The 13,638-nt window shown below is 37.1% G+C and overlaps 1 protein-coding gene across 1 annotated transcript in view; it reads right to left on the bottom strand.

Annotated features, from left to right (window-relative positions):
* Positions 1-13,638, bottom strand: part of LOC145998384 (NFX1-type zinc finger-containing protein 1-like) — a 61,571-nt gene that overhangs the window by 20,465 nt on the left and 27,468 nt on the right. The window contains exons 5-8 of the mRNA XM_083134791.1: positions 11,953-12,096; positions 8,903-10,175; positions 5,315-5,474; positions 2,790-2,973 (exon numbers count right to left, since the gene is read on the bottom strand). Of these exons, the coding sequence (XP_082990917.1) occupies positions 2,790-2,973; positions 5,315-5,474; positions 8,903-10,175; positions 11,953-12,096 (1,761 nt within the window). The remainder of the gene's footprint in view (positions 1-2,789; positions 2,974-5,314; positions 5,475-8,902; positions 10,176-11,952; positions 12,097-13,638) is intronic.

Here is a 13,638-nt window from a genome sequence, read left to right as displayed (position 1 = left end):
TGAGAGTATTTGAAAATAAGATCCTTAGGAAAATCTTTGGACCTAAAAGGGATGAGGAGACAGGTGAGTGGAGAAGGTTACATAATTTAGAACTACATAATTTGTATTCATGTCCAGATATTATTAGAATAATTAAATCAAGAAGACTTAGGTGGGCAGGCCATGTGACACGAATGGGAGAGGAAAGAGGAGTTTACAGGATTCTTGTTGGGAAACCTGATGGTAAGAGACCTGTAGGAAGGCCAAGACGAAGATGGAGTGACAACGTTGAGATGGACCTAAAGGAAATCGGTAGAGATGGAAAAGAGTATATAGAACTTGCTCAAGATAGGGAAAGATGGAAGGCCTGTGTTGCTGCAGCCATGAACCTTCGGGTTTAAGAAGGCTAGGGAGTTAGTTAGTTAGTTAGTTAGTGAATATTTGGGACAGTCACAGATGGCGTAGTGGTAACATCATCGCCTTGTAATCAAGGGGTCCCAGGTTCGATACCCGGTGGAAGCACATGGCACTGTGGTCCCACTTTAAATTGTAGGTCCAGTCCCGATTAGCTTTCCTGTGCATAAAGTGGACTTAAAACAACAAATCAATGAATCAATTAAAATGTTTCAATCACTTGTACATTGCAGTCTTCCCAAAAGATGAATCCCAAAATGCTGTTTTTAACATGTAATGTGTTTCCGTAAAATATTTTCCAAGTTTCACACAGAATTTGTCACAAATCCACTGCAACATAGATAGAAGAATAGGACAGGGGGGGGGAGAGAGAGAGAGAGAGAGAGAGAGAGAGAGAGAGAGAGAGAGAGAGAGAGAGAGAGAGAGAAGTAGGTGTGTGTAGAGTAGATACAGTAGCACAAAACATTTACAATGTTTCTCTATGTAGTATTTCATGCCTGACAACAAAAATATATTGTCTGATAATAACATGAAATTCCTCTTACTACAGAGGCTGATATGCTTCCATATAGATTAAAGTTTCACCAGAGGCAGTAGTATGAGTTGAAATAATTCTTGAAGCTTTCCTGGCAACAAATATTGAAGAGGTTTTCTCAGGCAATCAGCAAGGTGTTTTCCAGAAAGGCTCCCAAGAAGGCTTTCGAGAGCTAACATCACTCTGATCTTCAGGGAATGAAGTGCAGAGATAAGTCAGGGTGACGTTATATGTACTTGGTGTGAGAGAAGTTCAGTGTAGGTGGGGGGGGGAGGGGGACAATCAGGTGGCATTTCACTAATGTCCACACTCCCAGTCGACTATCGCGAACCAGGCTGGGTCCAGTTCAAGTCCCGTGTCCCTGTTGAGGCTGTCCTTTTCCCCGCGTATGGCTATTGCTTCTTTGATGAGACGGTCTCAGTAATTTGATGATTTATTGATGATCTCGGTGGTTGTGAAGTCAATTCTATGGCCCTCCTGGATTGAATGTTCTGCTAACCCTGATTTTTCGAGATGAAAATTCCTTATGTAGCTAGCGTGTTCTTTGCAGCGCTGTTCGATTGTCCTCCCCGTTTGTCCAATGTAGGCTTTACCACAGGCACAGGCGATACAGTAAACCCCGGGTGTCTTCTGTCCTAGGTCGTCTTTGGGGTTTCGAAATCGGCTTCTGACTTTCGATGGTGGTTTGTGGATCGTTTTGATGTCGTGTTTTGAAAGAATGCGGCTCATGACTTCAGAGAGGTTACCGGTGTATGGAACGATGGCTATCTTCTTGTCTTCTTGGTCATCAGGTGGATCCAGGTTTGTTTGTTGGTTGTTCTTGTGTGTTACTTTCTTTAGCTCCTTGTGTTGTGTCAGGTAGTAAAGTAGTCGTGTTGGTCAAAGTGTAATGGCACCGAAAGTGAATCGCTTCTCGGAAGGCTACATTGTAGAACTTTCGGATGCTCACTTCAGTTGTTCCAGCATAGTTAAACAGTGCCACGAACATGGAGTTGCTGTTGGACGCTCCACTGTGAATGCCATAGTGCAACAATATGCAGCGCGACTACCCAGGACTGTGACTGTGACGAAGCCACATCCAGTGAAGCTGATACCACCGGTGTTACATGGCATTTAGACATTGACAGCATCGGAGAATCCACCGACACAGCATGCTATGGCCAGCCGGTTACCAACCATCCACTGTGTCATTCACCAAAAGTTACGTCTCAATTACGTACAGACATGTCGATGCAAAAGGACGACGTTTGTCAGTGCTCTAAAAGTTATCCACGCAGTTTCATGGTTGTGGCTGGCTCTTCTTACAGGGGAAAATTGAAGCTACGTCGCGTTGCCAACAATGTTGCATATTATCAGGAACATGTTTTAACTGATATTTACAACAATGAAATCCCCACAATGTATGGCGCGGATACCAACTGTGTGGAGCTGCATCAAGACAAGGCATTAAGACACACAGCCAAATCATCACTGGCATTCTACAGATGGATGGAAGCTAGTATCGGGGTTCGTGCTATTTCCTTTTCCGACATCCCCGTGTAGAGTCCGATTCCAAACCCATGGACTACTGTGCATTTGGGCTTTTGAAACACCACCTTTCTTCTCGTAAGGTACGCACGATTTCCGGCCTCTGGAAAGTGGCCCAACAAGAGTGAAATAATATAACCCTTGTACACGAGGTCTTCTCCAGTAAAAACTGCGCTGTCGGGCAATCGTCAAAAGGGCTGGTCGTCACATCGAACACAACCGGTGGTGGAAAGGCGGTCTGTCATAGGTGCGTGAACACTTCAAAGTCATCTATATGGAAGTGTATCAGCCTCTGTAAATGATAAGACTTTAATTGTGTAACTAACATACTCACTCGACATCCTACACATGGCTGCCCACACTTATTTGCACATTGAAAATCCTTATATGCATGGATACATGGTGCCGGTTGTTTACAATTCTTTCTTGTACACTTGAATTTTGGATTTTGATGCCTGCACTTGTATTCACATTTTGTGTCACAGGGTCGGCAGGGACGAGAACATAACATTTTGCAGCTGAAAAAATAAAATATATATATATATATCAATATACATATGCACATAGCTGCATTTCTTTGAGTCCATATATAATAAATACAGAATAATAATATGTGTATTAACCCTTAAATGCTGAGGCTGATTATCCCAGTGTTTGTGTCAACACTGAATGTGTTTTCTAATTTATCGTTGTCAAAATTTTAAATAAAATTTCTTATCTTAAAAACAAAGAATGCTAAAATAATTCTTGAAGCTTTCCTGGTGGCAAATATTGAAGAGGTTTTCTCAGGCAAACAACAAGGTGATTTCCGGAAAGGCTTCCGAGCTTTCGAGAGCTAGCATCACTCTCATCTTCAGGGAATGAAGTGCAGAGATAAGTCAGGGTGACTTTATAAGTATTTGGTGTGGGAGGGGTCCGGTGTAGGTGGCGGGTCAATCAGGTGGCATTTCTCCGACATCCGTGCTCCCAGTCCACTATCACTAATCAGGCTGGGTCCAGTTCGAGTCCCGTGTCCCTGTTGAGGTTGTCCTTTTACCCGCGTATGGCTATTGCTTCTTTGATGAGACGGTCCCAGTAATTTGATGATTTATTGATGATCTTGGTGGTTGTGAAATCAATTCTATGGCCCTCCTGGATTGAATGTTCTGCTAACCCTGATTTTTTCAGGATGAAAGGACCTTGTCGTAGGATCTGCTTGTTTGGAAGCGTTCGGCTGTTCTCAGTACCAGCAGAGACCAGAGATTCGCACCATTCTGCGATGAGCTGGGCCATCGAACACCATTGCCTTCAATAGCAAGCTTCGCGGGAGGGTTCGGTGCAAGGGGTAGTACCGTGCCTTCATTTCGATGCACTAAACTTTAGCGAATCTCTTGCGTATTTCGAGCTGTTTCATGCTGTCGCTTGGCTTATTTCGAACAAATATGTGAATATTCTGAGTTATAATTATATTTTAGTTCTTCTCTAAAATATTTAAAATGCAATATTTTTAGTATTTTGCTTGGTCATCTCCCGATGACCGGAGTAAGACCTCTGGTAAGAGTTCAAAATGATACCTGCATATATTTTTCATGGCAAAAATTGCACACATGAAGTTGATACTTTTGGAGAAAATAATAGTTCCCAATGTACAGTAATTCCATCCCACCCATTCCACTAGCACTCTTCTGAAAAAAGAAAACTCAGAAGACCTTTTCCCTTGATAAAACTTTTCAAAAGAAATGCATATTATCTTAACAGCAGCTCAGCATGAAGGGGCCTTGATATGGAGACTGATACAAGGAGTCAATTTAGGGTTGCACACATTCTTCATGTTGCCATAAATGGAGGTGATGTTATCAGCACCATGTTGCAGCTGTCTTCACTCCCCACAGTTGTCCCCCATGTACGCATTGGTATGAGGTTGAGTGAACCCCAGGGGAGTTGGCAGAAATATTCCCACCTGATATTTCATCTTAGGAATTAGGCAAGTGACCACCATTTGTTACTCAGATGCTTTCCTGACTAGACAATTGTGGCTCTCCAACACAGCATTCTAAGGATAATACAATTTTAATAATAATAATTCAATTGTTACTATTTATTTATTATTAATAAATACTTTTGAAACACAACCATAAAAATTTTCTCTGTGATCAATTTGGATCTAAATATTCGTTGATTATTAATTGATTATGTTTATTTTACTTCGCCTTTCTGCCACTTTTGGCTAATCTCACAGATGTGGATGATATGAATATGATGAAACTTATGAAGGGACACTCACAAAGAACACCACGGTCCAGGCTGGATTTCGTACCCAGACTCCTGGTGTTGTAGCATGCTTTGCTAACCACTCTACCATAAAGAAGTAAATACCTATTGGAGTGATGTACATTAATTATTAATCTCTACAATCACTTTGGTATTTTTAAAACTTCTACCTTTGTGTGTGTTGTGTGTTTGTGATTAAAAATATAACTTTCATAACCTTTTCAGCCCATGTAGGGTTTTGATTAATTTGAGATTTTTTTTTCTTGATTATGAAATTAATGCAACATGTTTACTAAACCAATTGGAGGGGTTTTGACTTGTTAAAATCCTCCCCTTACAAATATAGGATAATAATAAAAAATAAAATGCTTTTGCATAATTCTTTGACAAATATCTACAAATAATATTCTTGCCTTTGATGTGAGTGTGATTGCATATCAGTTAAATTCAAATTTTAAGACACAAATGAGAAATGCAGAAAAAACTATTACCCGTAAGTATCAGTTGTATCCCGCACTAATTCTCATTTAGCTTGTGACTGAATTTTACAAGGGAATACAATTCATTTCTGCATCACTAGAATTATCATTCTGTTGTGCAAACACTAACCTGTGGCCACAGATTAAAGTCCTTTCACATTTTTCTTTGCACGCCTGGTGTATCCGTCCCTGTAGGCATTTTCCACATGTTCCTTGGCATTTATGTCCACATTGAAGAAGAACTTCACAGAGTTCTTTGCAGCGGGACAACAAAATCTCAGACTTTGGATCTGTAAATGGAGAAAGGGGATTAATATAAACCAAGAAGATTAGATGAGATTTATTTCATCCATGAATCACATGTTTGCATTTACATGCTGTGATATTAGAGATGTCAATTTGTGTTCACATTACAATATACTAATACATGCAATGAAATACCATAATATAATATAGTGAGTTGATACACCTTAGTCTATTACAGTTTTATGCTAGACGGAGTGTACTTGTATTAGTGATACAGTCTATTACGTAAAATAACACCGGTAAAACATGTTGAGGTTAGAATATATAAGTAACATGTGTGTCCTGTAATGGATTAAAAGATTAAATAAAATATTGTGAGATAATATAAAGGTAAGACTTACAACATCATAAAATGATACTAAAAATTGCACTCAAGTGACATAACAGATATGACATGTGAAATGGCATCCAACCTATTGTAGGTCTATGTTGGAACGATTGATTAAATTTTCAACTGTACTCTTGTGGATGAATCCATGAACCTCCAAAACATCATGGATTAGAGGTTCATAAATTCACTCACTGTGTAAATGCAATGGTACAACAGATCTTTTATTAGTTCCTTTCTTAATTTTGCTACTGGTTCAATAGTTTTTATATGATCTGGTAACTTATTGTATAGGTGGATTTTGGACCTTCTTGAAATAGTGATTTGTTTTATAGCAACTGCGAGATTGGAGGGAGGGAGGGAGGTGCGTGTGTGCGTGCGTGCCAGACAAAGGGACGTGCCAAATGTAGCACATGAGTGAACTCATTTGGGCAGAAAGAATATCACTTTGAACCAATACTGATAACATTATTGATACTCTTACCAATAATTAAAAAGTGTAACAATTGAGAAACAGTTCAGAATATTTATCAATTTTAATCCCATTGGAACTATATCATCACTGTATCGGAGTTTTGCTTTAATGTCCAAAATTCCACACAGAATTCTCATTTACTCAAAATAAAACTATTTCTCCTTAGAATGTAGTTGCAAAAAATATGAAAATTATGCATTTGCTTAACTGCCAGAATATCTGACTCTGTTAAAGTGTCATGTGACACTCCACTAGACACTCAGACACCAGAAAAGTATAAGTTGTATGCTTGTAAAGGTATTCTTCTTTGCTCCATCGCAAAGCTATTTCAACTGTTAGCCCCTTCCCTGCAGCAACATTGACGAGTAGTGCTTACAAAAAGAAATCATCTTTGTAGATGGAACCACAAATTAGTTTCATCGTAAATAACAACTAGAAAAAGAATTACTGCATAATGAAGCTAAGAAAAGCAATCTATAATTAGACTCTGCCACAAATAAACATAACATATTCATTTTTCAGGAACCGACAAAGCATCAACAATGGATTGTTTGATTGCGAATTGCTCACATAAGACTAATAAAAGCACAAGAAAAGTAGAGTCTATAAAAATGACTTGCTGCAATACAACAACTGTTAATTTTGAGATACAATATATATATATATATATATATATATATGTATATATATATATATATATATTAGGGATGGGCCGATATGAAATTTTGGCCAATACCGATAAAGTACCGATATAAAATTTACCAATACCGATAACCGATATTCTACTGATCCGATATAAAACTAGAAATGGTCCTTGAAGAACCTGAAATGATCATTGATCTCCTTAATAAATGTGTGGTTCAAGGCGACTGCAGTGCAAAAGAAGTTGAATATTTAGACATTTACTTTTTTAGAAAGGGCCTCCCCGATGGCGCAGTGGTAGCGTCGTCGCCTTGTAATCAAGGGGTCCCGGGTTTGATACCCGATGGAGGCACAAGTGGTTCGGATCCCACTTTAAACTGTAGGTCCAGTCCCAATTAGCCTTACTGTGCATAAAGTGGACTTAAAACAACAAATCAACCAACCTTTTTAGAAAGAAGGGCATGGAGATTATCCATAAAAATTACAACAAAATGGCAGAATTTTGCACTAAATTATAAGATATTTATTGATTATCGGATCGGTAAAATAATCGGTAATTTTACCGATACACCGATATGCATATATCGGCCGATACCGACAGAGTACCGATTAATCGGTCCCTTATATATATATATATATATATATATATATATATATATATATATATATATATATATATATATGCGCTCTGCAAAAAATTAACCACTTTTATAGTCTCTCTATATAGATCCGCCACAAGTACACAAGTAATGGGTTAATAATCAAATCTTTTTTTTTCTTTCACATATTGATCTAACAGAGCAGTTAAAATATTTGATCATCTATCATTTAAGTAAAAATGTAGTTCACTTTGTAAAGATTCCACAAATATGCAATGACTAAAAGCAACACACACTTGGACAAGGCACAATTTACAGCACATGCCATCATTTCACTAACCAGTTTAGGCATATACTTATTTTTCCAGTTACTCAATCTTTCAGAACTTGCCACACTCTCGATCTTGATTGTCACCAGCCTGAGATGGATAAGAAAGCACATGGCAGGGTACTATGAATTGTCTTTTACTTTCCATTTTTGACCTCCTTTAACCCTTAAGTACCAGGGACAATGAAAATCACACAACTACTATGGAGGAATCTGTCACAGACTGCTCATTTGATTTAAAACTGTGAACTAGCTATTTTGCCATTTTCAATTTCTGATGCATTTTCCGTGAGTTGACATGGTTACAGAAGAATGTTGTAAACCAGCTTTCTATTATTATTTTTATTATAATTATTATTATTATTTAGTTAAAGAAACATAATGTAATTTATATAAAGAGGAAGAAAATCAGTCAAAAATTGCAACAATGGTTCCTATATTTTTTTGGAATTCCAAATTCTTAAAATTTCTACATTTATATGTTGTCAGAAGAGAGGTAGTTCTTAGTAATATGTAATCTCTTGCTGAAATTGAAAATGAGTAATGAGCCATTTGAAACACAACATAATAAAATATACACGGACCGCTTGCCGAAAACAGAGTTCAATACATTTTGAACAATCAAAGGGAAGACCTCTTAACCTTGACAGCATGTAGCCAGCACCCCGACTGTAAGGTATGAAGAACGGATCTCTTGTGGCTGGAGGAGTGAAAGAAATAAAGTAAGAGATAAATTCAATGTAGTTTGAGAGACTGACAATAGCAGTTAAGGGTTAATCCAACTTGTACATCTTAAACTTTTACTATTCTTGCCTTACCTCCTGATGAAGCCACATGATATGGTGAAAGTTTGAGTAACTGGAAAAGTAAGTGCATGCCTAAACTTGACTTCAACTAAAATAGGAATTGTAGTTTTCCTGGTAACGTGATTCGAACAAGTGTTCTTGGGTAACCTGCTAGGTTAAATCGATTTAACTTGACTGGTTACCTGTGAAAACTTGTTCAAAGTGGACTTTTGTATTTAGTGAACATAAACTTACCATTGTTTTCTAACTGGTAGCAGAAGATTGAAACTCTATGCCCACATGCAGAAAGAATTGGGCTTTCAATTATTTCCTGACAGTCTGGTGTGCAAACATCCTTGCATAATTGTTTACAGGGATGCCCACAAGGGAGAATTTTCTCACAATTTCTCCTACAGTGGTCCTGACTGGGTTCTTCGGAACAATTAATTTTGATTTTGTGCCCACATGCTTCGATGACTTTCTTGACTTTAACACAGCAAACACCACATATTTCATTACATTTTAAACGGCATGGATGACCACATGACAAGATTTTATTGCATGTATTTACACATATGATATCTTCAGGATCAAAGCTGCATTCTACATTAAAGAAATGTCCGCATGAACGTTCCTTCTGTACCTGATGTGAACACCTTCCGCATTTTTCCCAGCATTGTTTAGCACACATGTGACTCTTGGAACATTCAGAATTCTTTTGTAAGCAAGGTTTCTCACATTTGTAGTCCACATGGTCAGGATCATCTAATACATGACATGTCTTCTCGCAGCTATGTCCACATGGCAATCGAATTTCACATGGAAACGAGCACCTGAAATACCGTGGATCATCACTGCATTTCATATTCACCTTGTGCTGGCAATTTGGAATCATCTTTTCTACTTCCAAGTTGCATTTGTATAGCTTAGGATCCAAATGGCAAGGCAAGGTCATCTCATGTCCACACAGTAAAACTTTCAACAGTGGAACCATGCATTTTCCACATTTCTCATAACAAAATTTCTCACACTTATGCTCCAACTCACACATCTCCTTTTCACATTTTACTCGGCATTGGTAATTTTCATGGTCCCTGTCCATAATATGACAAATTTGCATACAGTTATGACCACAAGTTAACGGAACATCACATATCTGCAGACATCCACCCTCCGGCGTATTCTTTCCGAAATCTGCAGCTGTTGCAACTTTTGTAACAGTTGAAGAGTGTACCTGGCATCTCAATGTTAAATGTGTCCCTACAGCACTTTGGGCTTTCAAAGTTGCATTAATTTTTGGCCAAATTTTGCTTTGGCTCACAAGCATGTCCATATTGCCCATGATGTAAAATCCCTTCCGGGCTCTGGAGAGTGCAACGCAAACTCTGTTCTCAGTTTTCAGGAATCCAATCTTTCCTTCCTCGTTGTTCCTGACTAAAGATAGAAGAATTATGTCATTCTCTTCTCCTTGGAAATTGTCAACCACAGTCACTCGGACACCATCAAGCAGGTCGTACTTTCTCTTCATCTGAAATTCATAAGTAAATAATAAATCAGTTTCTTATACCAATAATTTCACAATAGTTTTCAACAGCATACCATGCATACAGGAAAAAAAAAAGGCAGCTCAGGCCAGGATAAAAAAAAATGTTTCCCACTGTCTTTATCATGATCCTGAAAGGACGTACCACCTATTTTCTTTTTAATTCTTTCAGCAAGTGAGGATCCTTAGAGTTACAGAAGAGAAAAATAATTTATTTATTTACCACCCTCAAAGAATACATAGCGAACAGACATGAATACACACACAAAGAAACAATGATGAGAAATATTACAGAAAAAATAAAGAACTTCACATACACCTACATTTACGGATATATCAATTATAATAATAAAAATTATAATGTAATACTAATAATAATGAACAAGGAAATACTGGCCCCCGTGGTAGAGTGGTTAGCACATCACACTACGATGCCAGGAGTGCCAGGTTCGAATCCTGGCCTAGGCGTTTCTGACTGTCCGTTCATCAATTTCATCATATCATCACTCATCCCCATCTTCGCACACTAGCACAAAAGTGAAGTAAAATAAACTAAATCAATAAATAAAAAATTAATAAATAAGGAAACAGGAAATTACCAAAAATTATAGAATATTGATAGTTCATGGTACCACAGATTAAAGTTTGTGACCGTGTGCATAAAATCTGCATTATGAAGCAGCTAAGGAATAGTTAGAAAATTGGCTAAAATGAGGGGATATGTCCACTCCTTTTTAGCTCATTTCTGCAAAGGAATGTCATCAAAGGGTTGGATAACATCAGTAAATCTGGAATTATTTCAAAGCAAGAACTCCACTGTCTTACAATTTCTTAGCATTATTATGATTTTGATTGAAGTTACGGAAATGTTATCGACTTTGTATTTAATTCTATTACAGAGTCCTCCTAATTGTACAGCTTGGCACATACAACTTACATTTACAGATCATTAATGCTTCTTACAATGCTTAAAATGTGAGTCGTCACAGATGACATCACAGTGTTACAATCTACAGTTTTAAAATGTAACAATACACACTCTTGTTCAGTCATTATGAAATCAAAACTGATGACATAAAAAAAAGGAATAAGAATACAGAGATAATTTCTTCCCTAACCATTATTTTTTCCTTTCTTATTGCCAGAAAGCACAGCAAACATCAGGATTCACTCAAACTTAAAAATTGTCTTGTTTTCTAACTAGGGGTGTGCAAAATCCTGAAAAGTTGGTGTAGAGACTGGTGGGAAAAATCCTGTCTTCATCCTGACTTTAGGAAATAACTTCCTGACTTTCAAAATCCGAAATGAGGAAATTTCTTTGGTGGGAGTGTGATGGGGGAGGGGGGATGATAGTGTGCAGCAGTCCTGATTTTCATAGTACTACAGTATTTTGAACATAATTTTTCCCACTCCAAACAAAGAGATTTTAAAAAATTTCCCATTTCGATCAAGAATTGCTTATTCCTGCACAGCCTTCATTGTAACATTGTACAAGATAGCTTGCGATTTTCAACATCACAGGTATGTTGCGAAAATGACATGACCTTCCTACACCACTGTAATTCTTAGAATATGTACACATTTTAATTCTGACGTTGTGTTCTCAATAATTCCTTGTATACATTCATGAATGTAATATTTCTAATAAGAAGTAAATCTTACTGTATCACTCGCTTGATATCTAATAAAAATCTTCGTAACAAGAAATTATATATGAAAATGAAAACTTAACTGAAGTACAAACACATGAAACAACACTTACCTTTTTCATTAAAAACATTTGTCCTGAGTATGCTGCTAATATAGTAATTTTGGACTGTTCATATCCCTGAAGAACAAGATGTCTACTAAATTCAATGAAAAATTCTGCTTCGTGTTCATTCTGATGACTGGATGTATCATCAACCTGAAATGTTGACATCTTGATTATTTTATTTGTCATGGCATCAAATTGTGACAAATAATCTAAATTTATGAGGGACAATCATGTCAAAACCGCAATTTAATATTTAGACAGGCAGCATTGTAAAGATTCATGCTTGATCACACAAATAGCAGACACTTACTGAAGCAAATTTCAGTTTTGGCAAGTTCAAATATATATCCTTTTACTCCGTGTGTTGAACAGAGTATGCCTTCCCAAGTAAGCACAATCGTTTGGCCAAGTGCAGTTTTTATGCGAGAAAGGTTGGGTTTACATTGATTGGCAAATTGAAGCAGGGTTGTTAAAAGTTCAGGAATTTTAAATAAATTCAATTCCGGTCCAGGAGAGAAAATCAGCAAGCGTAAATGGGTTCTGGACTGTAAAGTTTTTCAATTTAGTCCAGCAACCTCTTTACCAGATCAATTTAAACATGGTCCAGGAACCTTTTTATGGATGAATTTAAATACGGTGCAAGAAACTTTTTTCCAGATCAATTTAAATATGGTTCAGGAACCTATTTCAAGGATCAATTTCAATGTGGTCCAGGAACCTTATTTCTGGATCATTTAAAATAGGGTCCAAGTTCCATATTGAAATATGCAACTAGGACTGAATTTAAATAATGTGAGAAAGAAAGTTCCGGTCCTGTTACGAAACCCAATAGAACCCATTAGAATGTATGGATTCCTATGTCTTTCCCATGGTTGTTCAAGGTCCATGAATTGTAAAGAAATTCAATTCCCATCCAGGAGAGAAAATCAGCAAGTGTAAATGGATTCTAGACTGTAAAGAATCTTTTTATGTTTAAAGTATTTCAATTTGGAATCTTTCATTCCAGATCAATTTAAATATGGTCCAGGAACCTTTTCTCTGGACCAATTTAAATACAGTCCAGCAAACTTTCTTTCCCAGATCAATTTAAATACGGTTCAGGAACTTTTTTCAATGAAACAATATGCAACTTGGACCGAATTTAAGAATTTAAATTGTGCAAGAAAACAGGTTCCGGTCCTGTTATGGAATTCAATAGAACACATTAGAATTTATGGGTTCTGGACCTCTAACATCCCTGAATAGAAGCTGGTTTTACGTTTTACATCATGCCAACACTTGCCCAACCATTGAAATGTGTGTCAAAATCAGTTTTAAATATTAATTTCTCCTGTTAAGACCCCATTCAAGAAGAGTATGCTGTGAATTCTAGAGTGTAAAATAAGGGATGTGTGATGGTGTTTCTTTGCAAATGTTTCAGTCACAACACAAGTTGAAAATATAATATTTTGTTTAATGGAGGTAGAAGTTATTCACCAGTCAGCCACCATGAGTGAATGATATTTCTGTGTTGGGAATTGCTTATGGTTTGCTGTAGCAGAACAAGAATATTCTTACCGGTATTCCTGTGGAAGTGGTTCATTGTCTATACATATAAAATAAACAGTGCTATGTGCAGACTGAATTCCCACAAATGTGTAAAACTAAGTAAACTATCTAATTTGTACTAAAGTTTACATTTTGCTTCACAAT

The sequence above is a fragment of the Lepisma saccharinum genome, chromosome 1, assembly GCF_977018435.1.
Source record: "Lepisma saccharinum chromosome 1, izLepSacc3.1, whole genome shotgun sequence".
Classification (NCBI taxonomy): domain Eukaryota; kingdom Metazoa; phylum Arthropoda; class Insecta; order Zygentoma; family Lepismatidae; genus Lepisma; species Lepisma saccharinum.
Note: the sequence above shows the minus strand (reverse complement) of the source record. Positions and strands in the feature narration are given on the sequence as shown.